Raw genomic sequence first — 16,442 nt, forward strand, 5'->3', positions numbered from 1 at the left:
CTTATAAAATATTTTAAATAACTTTTAAAATGTGCACGAACACATCTAACCATCAGTGAGTCTTCTTTTTAAATTGCATAGTTTAGAGCAGCAGTGCATCTGCTATTGTCAAAATAGCCCCTTGCCAACCCCCAACCAACAACAACACCCCTAGCTTAATGGAGAGCCAAGGTAGTAAACTGAAAATCTGCAAGAAAGAGGAAGGAACAAAAAATGTAAAGACGAAAACTCAATAATTAAGCCACCTGCCAACTCTAAGCATTTCATTTTTGGCTGAACAAATGGGTGTGAGCTCCAGAGAAGAGTTCCAAGACAATGTGTGCAGCTTCAAACACTTCCAGGCACGACTAATCAATCAAACAATGTAGATACAAATTCCTGAACAGCTGCAAAAGCAAACACTGAAAGGAGGCCGAGTGCATTTTGCACAACATTGTTGGGGCAACCCGAACAGCTGTGATCAGTTTCACCCCATCACAAAGAACCTACAGAGTAACTGACCCCACGGAACTCCCCAAATAAATCCTCAAACTCCTATAAGTTCAAAATATGGTTGAGGAGTGGCAATACAGTATTTAAAGGGGAAATTCACTGAAGGTATTCTACCGTGATTTCCAGCTAACATCTTCCCACACCTGAAGCTCAACCAACTTTTTGAGTTCAAGGGTGTTTTAAAAATGCAATAATATTCTTAAAGTATTTAATAATGCATGTACTTCTTTTTCTATAGAAAAAAACTCTGAAGAGTATCAGAGAACACAAATCCTAATTAAATCACATTTAAGTTGAGGGGGTGGGATCCATTACAAATTCACAGCAGTGCTGAATGGGCTTTTCCGTTCTGTGAACGCAGTTACATTTCAAAGGAGTTCTAACCCTACAGATCAGAACACAAGATTTAAGGCCATGGGTGGGCAGAAAACGAGAGATCTTGAACATAACATTAATTCTTCTAGCATGATGAAAAAAAGGGGAGTTTTACAGATAACACCTAATACTATGGAAACATGTCTGTGCAATACCTTTGCATAATCAAAGCCGTGCTTCTCTTTGAGGCCATTGCGGCAAATAGTATAGTTATAGAAACGAGAGTTCTTGATTAATCCAACCCACTCTCGCCAGCCAGGAGGAATGTAGCTGCCATTGTATTCATTGAGGTATTTCCCGAAAAAAGCTGTGAAAAGAGAAAGAGGAAATGTAGGTTTGGTCGCACTCCTGGGCATAGATCCTTGGTCTGGGTCACACCCAAAATTCATGGATAAATAGACATTTGTATTTATTCATTTATTTTTCAAAGCAGTTTACAAACAGAAGTACAGTAGAAATACCAGGAAGTGCAGTAGATTGTCAGAATACGTTGATTAATTTACAGCAAACAATTGTTGTTTTTTCAAAGCCCACAGTTTAGACACAGCTAGAAACCATATGTTTGAAGTATTTTATCTTTAACTACACCTTTGTTAATTTAAGTAAGTGATGGGGAACCTCAGGCCCAGGGACCAAATGGGACCCTTCAGGCCTCTCTATTTATTTTATATTTCTTTATTACATTTTTATACCACCTTTATCTTCCAAGGATCTCAAGGTGGTACACATGGTTCTCTTCCTCCCCATTTCATCCTCACACACATTCACTTCATCAAAACTGGCACTCTTTGAAAAAAGTTTGGGCACGCCTGGGCTAAGGGATGGTGCCTGGCCCAAGGTCACCCAGTGAGCTTGATGGTGGAGTGGGGATTTGAATCCACACCTCCCAGGTCCTAGTCCAACACCCTAACCATTACGCCACACTGCGTCTCTACTTGGCACCCAAAACAATCCCCTCTCTTTAGGCCTCAATCCTTAGTAGCCCTACTTTGTACCTTCCTTGTGTGCCTGCCTGGAATATATCATTGAATTCTGACAATGCTTCTTGTTTGCCTAGATGGAGGACAGAGATGATTACACGAGTCTACATAGAAACTAGCCCACTGTACAAAGGTAAAAATATTGTTCATTGCTCCGCCCACTTTTGCCTCTAGCTCCGCCCACCACAGGCATGTGGCCTTCGGTAGATTGCCCTTCCGGATGAAAAAGCTTCCAATATAAGTCCCTATTAACATAATTCATTGTCAGACAGGTAGGTGAGCAGGTGGCCTCAAAACTTAATATTTAGGTAACATGGTCCAGACCTATTAAGGGCACTTTTATAGAGCTAACTGGAACTTTCCAAAGTTACTGCTACAGGTTTCCCAGCTCAGAAGTGTTTAAGAGCAGAAAGAGAGTTCAGCTACTACCAGAGTATTGAGACAGGAATTCCTCATAGCGCTGCTCTTCTAAATGACTTTCCATGCGCAGACACAGTGATTCTCAGATTTCATCCACTTCCTGATTTGCCTAAGTGGCTGTAGCTTTAATTACCAGATGGAGGGAAATGAAATAAAACCACCTCGTCTTTTCAAACAGCCATTAATCTGGTGTTAATTCAATGAGCCATATTCTTCTAAAGCTAAGAAAACATGGGGACATTTTCCTTCCAAATAGCAGATACCAGATTAGCCTGGGGAAATCCAGGTTCAAAACTGGAAGATCATAAGAACAGCCTGCTAGATCAGGCCAATGACCCATCTAGTCCGGCATCCTGTTCTCACAGTGGACAACCAGATGCCTGTGAGAAACCAGTGAGACAAACATGATCACAAGAGCATTCACCCCTCCCATGGTTTCCATCAGAAGCTGTCTCCACTTGTGGAAATAGTGCATAGCCTTCCTGGCTAGCAGCCACTGATAGTCCTCTCCTCCATCCCTACAAAAATTTACCTTATAGCTGAAGATAAAGGAGTGGACCACGTTCACTGCCCTGATGGGACAAAAATACATGCTCCCTTCAGGAGAGGTTGGATTTGTTGTGGACTGAAATCAGGACAAGTGGAGAAAAACTGACCCTAGCATCAAAACAAAATCATCATCATGATGTGATGGGGTTACCAATATAAATAATTTTTTGAACTAAAACAAAATGCCAAGTACTTAATTGTCAGGGCAAAACACCTCTCTTCTTTAAATTCCTGATTATTTCTCTAGCCCTTTTGTACTGCACAAACCACTTTGATTTCTTTCTTTATTCTCATCATATCCAGACCAATAAGAATCTCTTATTGCTACTATACTGCAAGAGTGGCCAGCACTGTGGAGGCTATGCAGCCGAGGAGCAAGCACTGTGGAGGCTTTGCAGCTGCCCTCCCAGAACAGGCATTGGTGCCACATATTGAAACATGGCTGGAGTGGGAGAAAGTGGCAGCCAGGTTGGGGCAGTGTGGAACTGATCCATCCATACGAGGGTGATCTGTAAATATTTTCACAAATAAATAAATGCTGTACACCAAATCAATGATGATGTAAAGACAGCCATCCTTTTACTGAAATGAAAAAGAAAGTCACTTTCCCACTAGATAGCTTAAATACAGGTAATAATGCACAGGACAGTGTACGAGTGCCTTGTGAGCAATAGGCCTAACCAGCATCCTGCATTGGGCTTTGAAATTTTCCACATTTGTAGTATAGTATTCTCTTTTGTTTTTTTCCCTTCTTTTACACTTGGCTCATTAAAACAAACAAAACCCTATCTACATGCTCCAACCGGTTGCAACTGTGAAGCTTTTTTCCTTGCTCATGTCTGAAATCTATTCATGATAGCCACAGGCAACATACATATTTAGAAACAGAAGCAATGAGAATTAGGAAGCCATTTCTGTTTGTATAATTAATAAAATACGAAGTACAGCTGAGTGAATAAAATGTCTCATTAAAAAGTAATACCATTTCAGGGAACATCTTTTCATTATTGTATCTAATGGTGCCCACAGGGATAATAGCAAAGATAAATGTAGATTTTTGCATTTTAATGAGACAGATTTTATCTGCAATACTGGCAGTTTTGCTAACTGTTCCCAGGACACAGTACCATTGTTTAAGCACATGTAACATACTTTGCCAGCTCAGAATAATGGCAGTCTCTTTGACTATGCCTAATTGAGCTTGTGTAAACAGCAATCCTTCTCAAGGTGAACAATTATTATACTTGATACCCAGACAAATAAGAAGCATTTGGTGACAAATGAGGAATTGGTCAAGGAAGAATTACACTGCGCTTCCTTAAACTTGCTCTGCTTATGTTTTCCTAAGCAGCTGATTGAGGCGTCTCAAAGGAAAGCATAAAATAAAATATCCTACGTTTAGCAGGGCTGTGCCTATCATTAGGAAGGTACATCAGGTGACAGGGGCCAAGTGGTGATAACTGGTGGTGAGGTGTTTGAGGACAGAGCAGTGTGCCTTGCAGCCTGCACTGTGCTCCCTAAGCTAGCCTGACGTCATAATATGTGGTGGATGACGCTGTTCCGGCACTAATGCTGAAAGACTGAACTGCAAGTTTGGGCAATGCCTGTATCTGGAACTAGGTGGAGGCAGGGTCTACTCTGAGTGGAATTTAGTTCTACAATCCTAGAGTTTTTAGACTTTTTTTTTTAGCCGCTAATGGGTCGTGGTTGCTTTTCCACGTAGTATGTTTCAAACGAAAGCTGACTTTCCAATGTCATTCCAGTGTCTGCACACACAAGCCGTCTGTGATAATGTGTCTGATTCCCCAGGAGACCCTTTAATTGCAACACTCCTAAACACCGGCCCGCAGTTCTCATAATTGCTTCAATCACAGGCATACTCCTTTGAAACAAGTGCTTGTGTGTTTCTTTTTTTAAAGTGACTTGTAGAAGCCACTCCATGCCCCCCAAACTCCCCAAGTTTGGCTTGCTCCAGCTATTTGCAGTGGCGTGACACAGGGGGATTCTTCTCCCCAGGAACTTCCTGACTAATTTCAATGGAGTTCTTGACATAAGACCAGAGAACACAATGGGCTCTGGATCAAAACATGTCCATGGGGACCTGTTGTGGGTTTCCCACATGATCTGGTTGGCCACCGCGAGAACAGGATGCTGGACTAGGTGAGCCACTGGCCTGATCCAGCAGGGTTCTTTTTACGTTCCTATGTTCACAGCAGTGCTCTCCCCTCTTGTGATTCCCAGCAACCAGGTAACGGAGAAAACAGAGCATACCAACGAAACAGAACAAATGCCAACGTCCTTCAAGGAAGAGGCATTCAGTACTTGAGAGACTATTTATGCCAAGTGGAGTTTATATAGCATAGCAACTGAATGTAGCTGTTGAGTGTATGTTAAGTTGAATAATGTGAGTTGGGAGGGAAAGAGTATAATAGAGAAAGAGATGCAGGAGCTGGGCAGTGGAAAGGAGTTGGTGCTCGTAGAAGATCGGCTAAGAGACTGAGCTACAAGTTTCCGGTTTGACTCTCTCTTCTGCCATGAATTCAGTAGCTGGCCTTAGGCAAGTCACTCTATCTCAGTTGCCCACCTGCAACCCTTCCATGGCTGGGTTTGCTAAGCATTTTGAACTCTTTTAAGTACTATTTGATGCTTGAGTAGACTACTACAACTTTGGTCAATACAAGTTGTTTTAGTGTTTCAGTTAAGTAAAAGCAATTATCCATGATCATCTGTGTATATGCAGCTGTATGCCTGGTTGAGAGGTAGCCAATGGCTAGCCTCCAGATGCTGGCAGTGCCATTGGCTGTTCTGGCTGGATGGGCTGATAGGAGCACCTATGTCCAGCTACAACTTTCTGGTAAGCTATGGCCATTCCTGGACCAAGATAGCCTTACTACAGTGTTCTATGCTCTAGTTTATTTCTTTGTTATATAATGGAAGCAATCTGCTATATTAATAACTGTTCTTCCACACAGGACATCATATGAAGATCCCATAACACTCAGGCCAGTTTAACCCATACAAGCAAAATGTCTTTCAGCCAAAATAAGACTTTTGCTAATGTGTTTACAATTGGCTTGAGCCACATTGGAGCCGATTTGCAAAGGGCTTCCCACATAGAAGGCATCTGTATGGTATTTTTCCCCCTCAGTGAAAGCCATGAAGACAGCATAATGCATGAACAGATCTCCAGTACAAAGTGAAGTTTTTCTATCATTATAAGTGTTATAAAATAAAAAATGCTCCATGCAACGTTTGTCAACAGTTATTCAGATCTGCCTTGGAAAAGTATTAAACTCCTTGTCACAGGTAGGAAAAGCATGGAAGAAGAAGAAGAAGAAGAAGAAGAAGAAGAAGAGGAGGTGGTGGTGGTGGTGGTGGGTGGTGGTATGTAGACAGCTTCATCCCCACCCCCGGCTCAACAATTCACAGAAATTCCACTGGCAAAGTCAGTACAGTGGTACCTCGGGTTAAGTACTTAATTTGTTCCGGAGGTCCATTCTTAACCTGAAACTGTTCTTAACCTGAAGCACCACTTTAGCCTCCTGCTACTGCTGTGCCACCGGGGCACAATTTCTGTTCTCATCCTGAAGCAAAATTCTTAACCCAAGGTACTATTTCTGGGTTAGCGGAGTACGTATGTAACCTGAAGCGTATGTAACCTGAAGCGCATGTAACCCGAGGTACCACTGTACAGTCACCCTTCTTAAACTTTCAAGTTAGGACATTTATTTTCGTCATAATAAAAAACACATAAGGTAGTTACATTGCAGCTGAGACTTAAACAAGTCAATTTCAGAAAGGGAATCAGACACTGCCATCCAAAGAAATCTGTTCTGCCTGACCTGTTCACATCGTTCCACTGTTGTTTGTTACTGCCTTAAGAACATAAGAGGTACCTTGAAAGATCAGACCAAAAGGTTGATATAGACTAGTAGTTCATTTCCAACAATGACCAGCCATACGCTTTTAAAAGCTTCCAGCAGTCCATAAACGCAGCAGTCCTCAGAGGTATCCTGCCCCTGAACACAAACCTTTTTCTGCCCACCATGGCAGGCTGATAGCAGGGATGGGGAACCTCTGGCCCTCTAGATGTAGTTGGACTTCAACGCCCATAAGCCACAGTCAGCATGCCCAATAATCAGGGATGATGGGAAGTGTAGTTCAACAATATGTGGAGAGCCACGGGTTCCACATCCCTGGTTTAGGGCTCTCTCAAGCACTGCCATCTTCAAATATTGAAAGGGCTGTCACATGCAAGGTGGAGCAAGCTTGCTTTCTCCTGCTCTTGAGGGTAGGACCTGAACCAATGGATTCAAGTTACAAGAAAGAAGATTCTGACTTAACATCAGGAATAACTTTCTGATGGCAAGAGCTGTTCAACCGTGAAATGGACTACTTGGAAGGTGGTGGAGAGTCTCCTTCATTGGAGGCTTTTAAGCAGAGGTGGATGACCATCTGTTGTGTATGCTTTAGTTGAGATTCCAGCATTGCAGGGGATTGGATTAGATGACCCTTGAGGTCCCCTGCAACTCTGCAATTCTATGATTCTATTATTTTAACTCAAACTGCTATGCATAGGTTCTCGCTGGTTTCCCATTTGCGCAGCAACAAGACCCAGCTCTTGTTTCAGCAAGGGTGCTGTGACATATGCCTTCCAACAATATACATGACAATGTTTTAAAGAACATCAATAAAAAGCAAGGTTATTTTTTAATCAAAGATTTTAAAGGGGGGTATTTGTGGAATCTTACCAGTCCTATACCCGGTGTTGTTCAGATAAACTGCAAAGGTACGTGGTTCATGAGTTGCTTGCCAGGAAGGAGAAGAACAATTTTCATTGTTGGTATAAACATTGTGGTTGTGAACATATTTTCCTGTCAACATCGAGGAACGAGATGGACAGCACATCGGGGTTGTGACAAATGCATTGACAAAAGTGGCACCTCCATTTTCCATTATCTTCCTGGTTTTATTCATCACTTGCAAAGAACCTAAAAAAACAAAAGAGAGCTGTATCAGGAGCTATAGCTTATTGAATATCAACAAACCCAGTTAGTACTCCTGCAGTGGGTTCACACACGTGGCATTACCTTCAAGAGCCATACAGCCATGTGGATCATTCGTCTATAAATTTGCCAAGTTCTATTTTCAACTAAATTAAATGTTTTACTTCACCAAAGATATTTGCCGCTACAAGGGTGCAAGCTGTGGTTGAAGAGGAGGTTTGTTCACAGAGGTTAAAGTTTCATTTTATGAAAAGCAAGATTTTAGTCTCCTGGAAGATACACAGAATTGGTTCACGCATTATGGAAAGCCATAGTTAAAAATAAGCTATGGCTTACTGAGAACAAGCAGCTTATTAATACACACAGTTCTTCTCAATCATAACCTCTTTGCTCCTCCCTTTTCCCAGCTGGAAAAGAACATACATCAGGGTTGGCTTAGCTTTGTGAGCAAATCAACACTCATGGTTTGCTTGGAAAGAAGGAAGCCATGACTGCTGGTTTGAACTAAAAGTTGAGTCAATGTGGTGGCTTGTTTCTTCCCCTTGGAGGAAACTGTAGGAATAGGGTGGCCTCCAGCTCCTCCCAACTTTGGGACATCACATGAGTGATGTTATCCTCTCCATCACCCTCGCAAGCTGGTGCCTCTGATCCTAGGACTTCTTCTTCTTCTTTGGCAATCACTCGTAGCCAAGTAAGGTTGTCTTCCATGAACACAGTCTTAACAGTGACTCCGTAAGTGACTGTGGAGGCCAGTTCTGGATCCACACGTCCTTCCACAGCGGGGACAGAGGTTTTCTGGCGGGAGTTGATCAAGGTGAGAGTTTGCCAAATGTGCCTTCCTCTTAGCTCGTTTCTCCCTTTCATCCTGAGTTTGAGCGTCTTCGAAGTCTATGACACCTTTGGTAAAGGCTGTTCTCCAACTGGAGCGCTCGCAGGCCAGTGTTTCTCAATTGTCAGTGTTTATCCCACATTTTTTTTAGATTTGCCTTGAGAAATTTTGCCCCAAGTAAGTACAACCTATTCACCAGAATACTGTAGAAATAAAGTAGCATGCAACTGCATTCCTGAGAGGTCTTCTGTTGCAGCAATAATACGTAACAGGCATAAAAGGGTCAACTTCAGTAATAGCCTGTATAGTATCATTGTCCAGCTTATTATAAAGATGTGCACAAATTGTACGAAGTTAGTAGTGTAAAAGTAATAGAATGTTGAATACACACTATGTATGGATATTGTGCATTATATAATTTATTCACTAGGTGGCACTTGATATAATCATATTTGGGTGGAGTCAGGGGTTTCCTATGGCTGTTCTCATTGGATAAAATCAGTAACAGTTCTTGTCTAGTGTCCTAAGTGGCTTCTCCTCTATGCTTCCATGATACAGTACTTCAAATGCTTAAATGCTGTTGGAAAATGGACCATTATTAGCAAAATTAGCTGCTGTTGACAGGCAGCTTCCTTCTTTCCCAAACATGACTTGCCACACGCAATAATAGAAAGTGTTTCATTTAATCAGAGGTTGCTGAGTATTAACATATATTGATTCTGCAATGTACCTCTCAACAAAATGGGAATCAATTATCAAATGCAGTGAGAAAATTGATTCCCCTCCCCCTTGGAGCAGGATTTACAAATCTGTCAAGTAAGTATAATGTGCAGGAAAGGCAAATATGTTAAGCATCATTTACAGAGCAGAAAGTGATCTTTAAAAAACAACCAAAGACGACTGAGTGAAATTATGCAGTAAATTTCAACAGACTTACCCAGCTCCACGTCTTGGTCATCTGTGAGTACAAGGATAATGTTTGGCCTGATATTTTTCCGCTCCTGCTGTACACGTCCTCTGAACCTTGGGGATTTGACAGTAGTACAGTGGCTCCTTAACAGCTCAGTGCCAAGCACAGTCCATATAAATGCAATGCAATAATGATTCATTGTATCTGTCCAATACTGCAGTTAAACCCTCGTGCAAATGCTTCTGTTCCTTAATTTTCAAGCTCTGGATAATGAAAAGGATAAAAAAGGGGGGTGGAGAGAGGAAAGAATGAGAGAGAGAGAGAGAGAGAGAGAGAGAGAGAGAGAGAGAAACAAACCTAGTTTAAAGCTCAGCTTGCATTCGATTAAATATACACAAGACAGAACAGAAAACTGTTCTTATAGCTGGATGTTGCTTTTTGAAAATGATACCGATATTTTTCAATGGCAATGCGCTTGGTTTTCCTTCTCCAAGATTTAGTGCTAGCTGTATTTTATGGTTTGCTGCACAGCCATCTTCCAGAGATGCTTCTGTTTTCTTTACAGCTCATTATTTTCTTCTATTATTATTATTATTATTATTATTATTATTATTATTATTCCACTTTATCTTGCTCAGGGCAACCCAAAGTGACTTGGGTTATACTAGATGACGCTTGTGGTCCCTTCCAACTCTACAAATCTATTATTCTATGACTTACAACCAAACAACTGATCCAGAAAAAAAGCATTTTGAACCTCTTTAGAAGAAGCCCTCTAAAAGTGGTGTTCAAATCCATAACTTCTTCATTCCCTGTTCAGCAGTATGTCTCTTGTGAAGCATGGCAGATATCCTTTCCTGGGAGCATTGAAAGAGAGACGTCACTTAAATCCATCTCTCCTTATATACGGGGTTTCGGTGAGTACATGCCGTAATGGTTGGAAAGGCCCAGGTTTTCTTCAGAAAATCAGCAAAGCTAATCGGCTTACTTTCTTCCCTTCAATAAACATTACTACGTTTCTTTCATCTCCTTTCCGTTCAAGAGAGGTCCCGTCCCAAGGCACAGAACAGCAGGCCTGTTTTAGTCCAACTCACCTGCACTTCTGAAGCAGAGATAAAGACATGGCTGCCAGTCGTAATCTCTAACATTATTTGACGCTGCTCTGTTTCTGTTTGCAACTTAACAGAGAGCTCGTATTAAGTGACAGTCCAGATGATCCTACCCAGCACCACGAAAGGCCGTATCCCTGTCCCTCATCAATCAGCAGTGGGACTGAGCACATCATCTATAATGCATGACAAATTGAAGCAAGCATTTGTCCCCAATTCTCCATTTCCAGATTCTAGATTCAGTCAAGCAGCCCCACTATTGTAAGCCCTAATGCAACCTCAGGAGGGGTCTCCTTGCTGTGGCAGACTTAAACCCACAACAGAAAATGATTGATGGGCCTTGTGACTAAAAAGGTTAGTCACTTACACTCCAGCATTCTCTGCCCCATTGGCAGAGGCTCCACCAAGCGATGGAAACTCGTGATAATACTAACTGAACGTGAAACTTAATTGGCCATATATTTTTATTTTAAAACACAGGCAGGGCTTGAAGGCAGACGAAGTGCCTTCATGGGAAAGTCTGCTTGGAAAAGAGGCGACACCAGCCTTAATGAGAATGGAACACAACTCATCAGACAATCCGTCCTCCCACACCTGAGACTTCATATTTAGGCATGCAACATTAACTAGTAGGGGATAAATCAGCAGAACTAATTAAATGGAAGCATAGCATAGCAGAGAAGGCAAAAGGGGGTGGGGGTGGTCCCATCACTCATTTCAAAACACAAAGGAGGGATGCAATTCCTTAGGGAGAAATTTGACACAGACCACCAGCAATAAACGTATATCATTTAAATGCTGGATTTTTTCTTTTCTTTTCCCACCCACTTATTACTTGAAACTTCACAACATATCCTATAAACAATGTCATGCATCTCACTCCTCGGGAGATAATTGCACCAGGAGAGTGTGAATGTTGTTGTTTTCGAAAAAAGAACAAAACAAAAAACCCCTCCAAGCATCTGTAAGCAAAGAAATCAGGGCTCCATTGTCTGTGCATAAACATTCCAATCTCTGATTGACATCACAGCATAAAGGCAGTATGCTGAAGGATTCTGCATGCTAAGTTAAATGCTATTGCCCTGACTACATAACATTCAGATAAGTAGACTGGAAGTCAGTAATTAGTCTGAGCATGCTCTCTCTCCCTTAAAAATATTTTGGTTTTCAACCATTTGCTCCAACTGGAGTACAGGATTATTGACCATTAAAGTATTTTTTCTGCCTGATAACAGCAATGCCACTTACACATGGTGCAAAAGCTAAACAGAAATTTCTCCTGGGGGTCCTCTTTCAAGTGCAGACCTCAGACTCCTCTCACATAAAGTCAAAAGAGGAGCATGTGGGAGTAGGAAAGAGCAAATGTGTAGCATTTTCTGGATCAGATGCACTGCCTAGATAATTTTTCCAAATAGCGTTGTACCCAAACAGACCTAGGTTTTCTACAGCCCGGGGCAAGGTGTGCTCTGGCGAGTCCCCTTGTCTATCAGCAAAGTTCGCCAGGATTTATTTGACGGTTGCAGCAAGCTGGATCTAGTCTGCCTTTTAATTTTCCACAATGCCCCCACAAAACAGCATTGCTCTGAAACATTGTGTACAATTTAGATGGCAGCTGCCCAGACCACATGGACTGCTGGGCTGAAAAATAAATAAATATAGGGGCCCCCAAGTGTGGCGTCAGCCAGTATAAAGCAGGGGTTAGAGTGTTGGAGTAGGACTTGGGAAACCTGTCAAGACCTAGGTTAAAAAACCAATCATACCATTAAAATCATTGGGTGACCCAATCCCTATACTCTATTCCAATTTACGTTAACACTGTTACGGGAATAAAATGGGATAAGCAAGGTGGCAATCAAGCCACCTTTATTTCTCTGGAGAAAAGATGGGGAAGAACAGCAGCTCAGTAGAAGAGTATCCACCTTGCATTTAGGAAGTCCCAGGTACACTCCCGAGCATCTCCAGGTAGAGGCGAGAATGTCCCCTGAATGACACCTTGGAAAGCCACTGCAGGTGTGAACAGAGCTAAATGGCCCTTTGGCCTTATTTAAGTTAAGGCAGCCTCCTATGTTAATATGATATAAATGTACAGTGGTGCCCCGCAAGACGAATGCCTCGCAAGATGAAAAACTCACTAGACGAAAGGGTTTTCCGTTTTTCGAGGCGCTTCGCAAGACGAATTTCCCTATGGGCTTGCTTCGCATGACGAAAATGTCTTGTGAGTCTTGCGAGTTTTTCCCCTCCCCCCCCTTTTCTAAGCCGCTAAGCCGCTAATAGCGCTAATTCGCTAAGCCGCTAATAGGAGTGCTTCGCAAGACGAAAAAACCGCAAGACGAAGAGACTCGCGGAACGGATTAATTTCGTCTTGCGAGGCACCACTGTAATACATGTGTGTGAGGGGGGAAGAATCATGGTGGCAGGCTGCTCCTGCTCTAAATATATTCTACATGATTAGACACCTCTTGTGCAACCAGGGAACCTGAATAGGTATGGCTCCTGATGATGCAGAGCAATGCCCAGGTATCATATATCATGTGTACTTCCCTATGCCCTTGTGCATTCATTTCCCTATTAGTTATCTGAAAAGGGCTTGGAGGGCTCAGCAATCCCAACTACTCACCACGTGCATTACCAGGTCCCCCTTGCACAAGCACTTATTTATTCAAAGGCTGCCCGGCTTCTAGCTCCTGAAGGAAATGAAGCAACGAAACACCCCTGCAAAATCTAGGGCTTCAGTGGGGATACAAGAACGTACTGTAGTGTTTGTGTTGGCTACTTTGCCCTAGTCTACAAGTGTCCTCAGAGACACTGCAATTTGTCTTTGAGAAACAGTCAAAAGCAAGAAAAATTAAAGAGAGGCCTTGTTCTTCACACATGGCAAGTGAACGTAAGGCATTGTGCAGTGTCCAAGGATCAAGAAGAGACTACAAGTTGCCTTTCTTCCATAAGGTAAATGAAAGCATATTGACTGCAAGTGAAAAATAAGCTACTTGGAGAAGGTATAAATATATTTTTGTACAGACAGGCATGTAATCAGGTCTCCTAGATGGAATCAGAGGAGATGCATTTCAAATGTACCCCTTTTCCATATATATTCTGATCCTACAAGAAATCAACTTTACAGCAAAAGTTACATGGAGCTATAAAACTGCAAATCCCATTTATCAAAGGAAAACTGCACAAAGAGACTGCTCAGCCTGCTTGACATTCTGTGATCCATTACAGTGTGTATCGTGTTTACAGTGTTTCCGGTTTTTACACCACATGCAAAAGATTGCACTTTATTCAATATGTATGCACGTGGGCATGATTGGTCTAGGCCAGTGAGGACCAAAGTCTTTAGCTTGGGTGTTACATCTGTCTCTCCAAATAACATCATTACAACCTCCCTTCATGTACAGCTTTTGGATCTGGACACACTACTCTCTGAAGTGCTTTACTTTGGAAGCAACATTGTCTGCGACTTTTGGACTGCTTTCATTCCACTAGGGAAGCACACAGGGAAATTTGTGCTCTAGTACAATCCATTGACAACGCAACAACTCTAAGGACCAATGTAGGCATGGCTATGACATTAGATGCATGTCAACAACTGATGTGTATGTTCCTCCAAAATGTAAATAGCCACTAAGCAGCACCAAGATGTCAGCAGGTGGAGAGAAATAACACTTTCTACACCACAATCTTGTCAAAAATCCCCGCCTCAAGCTGGGCTGAAAGCCCATGGGAGTTTCCCTTCCAATACAAATAGAAGCTTTTGGCATAAGTGATTAAAAAACAAAAATCTGGAACACACTAAGAAAAAGACAAACTTCACTTCTTGCACCACACTTCTGACCCTTCCAATTAATAGCGTATGTGGAGTTAAAATGCTGTGGTGCCATTTAGTCCAAAGTGTCCCAAAACATGGCAGCAGGTGCACTGACTTCTAAGTGATGAAGCGATGCTTTATTAAAGCACATTAACTGTACAGACATGGAAAGAGACCAAAACAGTACAGAGCTCTTACAAGGCTAAGGGCTAGCAGGAACAAGTCCAATCTAGGAAGCAGGGCCAGGGTTCACAAGTTGAAGATCAGGAACAAGCATTGCAAGACTCCACAGGAGCTGCAAAGTTGTTCCAACAAGTTTTCCCACCTATCCACCAAGCTTTTAAGCAGAGGCTGAGATGCCCAGCTACTCATGAGAATCCTCAGCTGCAAGTTTTAAACACTTTTCAGGCACCAACACTATAGAGCATACTGCAGTATTTGAATGTGGAAGTTATTGGACCATGTATCCCCAATCCCCATAGGTTAAGAGAAGCTGTAGTTTGTGTACCCAGCGAACCTGGAAAAAGCCACTTTTGACCACAGATGTCACCAAAGACTCAAGATCTTCTAGAGGAACTATGAAAAGTGCAAACCTGATGGAGTAGGACACAACCCACAAATTGCAAATACAGTGGTACCTGTGGTAACCTGAAACTGTTCTTAACCTGAAGCACCACTTTAGCTAGTGGGGCCTCCTGCTGCTGCTGCGCCGCCAGAGCACGATTTCTGTTCTCATCCTGAAGCAAAGTTCTTAACCCGCGGTACTATTTCTGGGTTAGTGAAGTCTGTAACCTGAAGCATATGTAACCCGAGGTACCACTGTACAGCAACCACCTATCTACTGTTCATTGGAAAGCCATAACAAAATCAACACCATCAGACTTATGCAAAAGGTGAATATGACAAGCATTTTTTTGATAATGTTTCCTTACAAGTTGGCTGTGATCTGCCTGCAGAATTGGAATAATGCACTTCCAAACTGACCATAAACTAGCAAGAATTAAACAAAGATCAGGCCACTCCCTTTTTGGCGTTAACTTGAGTCTTAAGTGCCTTAAAATATGGAAAGAAATGCAAAGCAACTTACAGATTAATAAAACAAACCCTTTCTTGAAAGAGAATTTTTCCATCAGAACCAAAATAGTAAGAAGACACGGAAACCCCATACCTTCAATTTAGAGATTAAAATTAGCTCCCACTAGTTAATCAACCAATCCATCTTTAGACGACTAGTGTACCGACCTAATAATTGCCAATGAACAATTGTGACATTCTTTATGTTGAAAATGTTGGTGAGTTACAAATACAGAAGCTTCAGGATTGGTGTGCATGTGGTGGTGGTGAAATTCTGATTTATCCTGCTCAATTCAGACACATCGTTTCCACTGATCTTCAGGATATGTATCAGAGAGAGAATGAAATGCCACTGTATTTGAACAGGTGTGCTTTTGAGTTTGGGTAGCCCATTTAATTAGCAGTCCTGGAAATGTAAGTTTTAGGGACCATATGCCCTGTGTTATGTATCTGAAAGAGTGGGCTTTTCAAATGATTATCCAGTCTCAGTCCAAGTTTAAACAGAAAGACAAAATAGTTCACTTTGTCACAGAGTTCCTTATTATGGTGAGATGCATTGCACTGAGACCCCCGGGTATAGGGCGGTATATTAATTCAGTAAATAAATAAATAAATTCTATTTGAAATTGCAGGGATCATTTCTAAACATGCATATATTCTTTTTTTCTTTTTTTCCTATTTTTTTCCCTGTAACCTTCAAAATCTTAATAAAAATTTATATATATATAAAAAATAAACATGCATATATTCTAAACATTAGCATTTGCTCATTGTTATCACTAAATCTGCATCCTGCTTTATCATCTTTTTTGTCACCCTAGAATCATAGAGCTGGAAGGGATCCTGAGGATCGTCTAGTCCAGCGGTTCTCAACCTGTGGGTCCCCAGAT

The 16,442-nt window shown here is 41.8% G+C and overlaps 1 protein-coding gene across 7 annotated transcripts in view; it reads right to left on the bottom strand.

The window, feature by feature from the left end:
* Window positions 1-16,442, bottom strand: part of SULF1 (sulfatase 1) — a 102,962-nt gene that overhangs the window by 43,196 nt on the left and 43,324 nt on the right. For 6 of the 7 annotated variants that reach the window (XM_081874071.1, XM_081874074.1, XM_081874072.1 and 3 more), the window contains exons 3-5: window positions 9,589-9,824; window positions 7,568-7,807; window positions 1,023-1,174 (exon numbers count right to left, since the gene is read on the bottom strand). In XM_081874071.1, the coding sequence (XP_081730197.1) occupies window positions 1,023-1,174; window positions 7,568-7,807; window positions 9,589-9,760 (564 nt within the window). In that variant the 5' untranslated portion in view covers window positions 9,761-9,824. Of the gene's footprint in view, window positions 1-1,022; window positions 1,175-1,862; window positions 1,953-7,567; window positions 7,808-9,588; window positions 9,825-16,442 lie in introns of those variants that run through there. The other variant, XM_081874075.1, reaches the window with a different exon arrangement.

Source organism: Podarcis erhardii (genome assembly GCF_964252035.2).
Source record: "Podarcis erhardii genome assembly, chromosome: 8".
Lineage (NCBI taxonomy): Eukaryota > Metazoa > Chordata > Lepidosauria > Squamata > Lacertidae > Podarcis > Podarcis erhardii.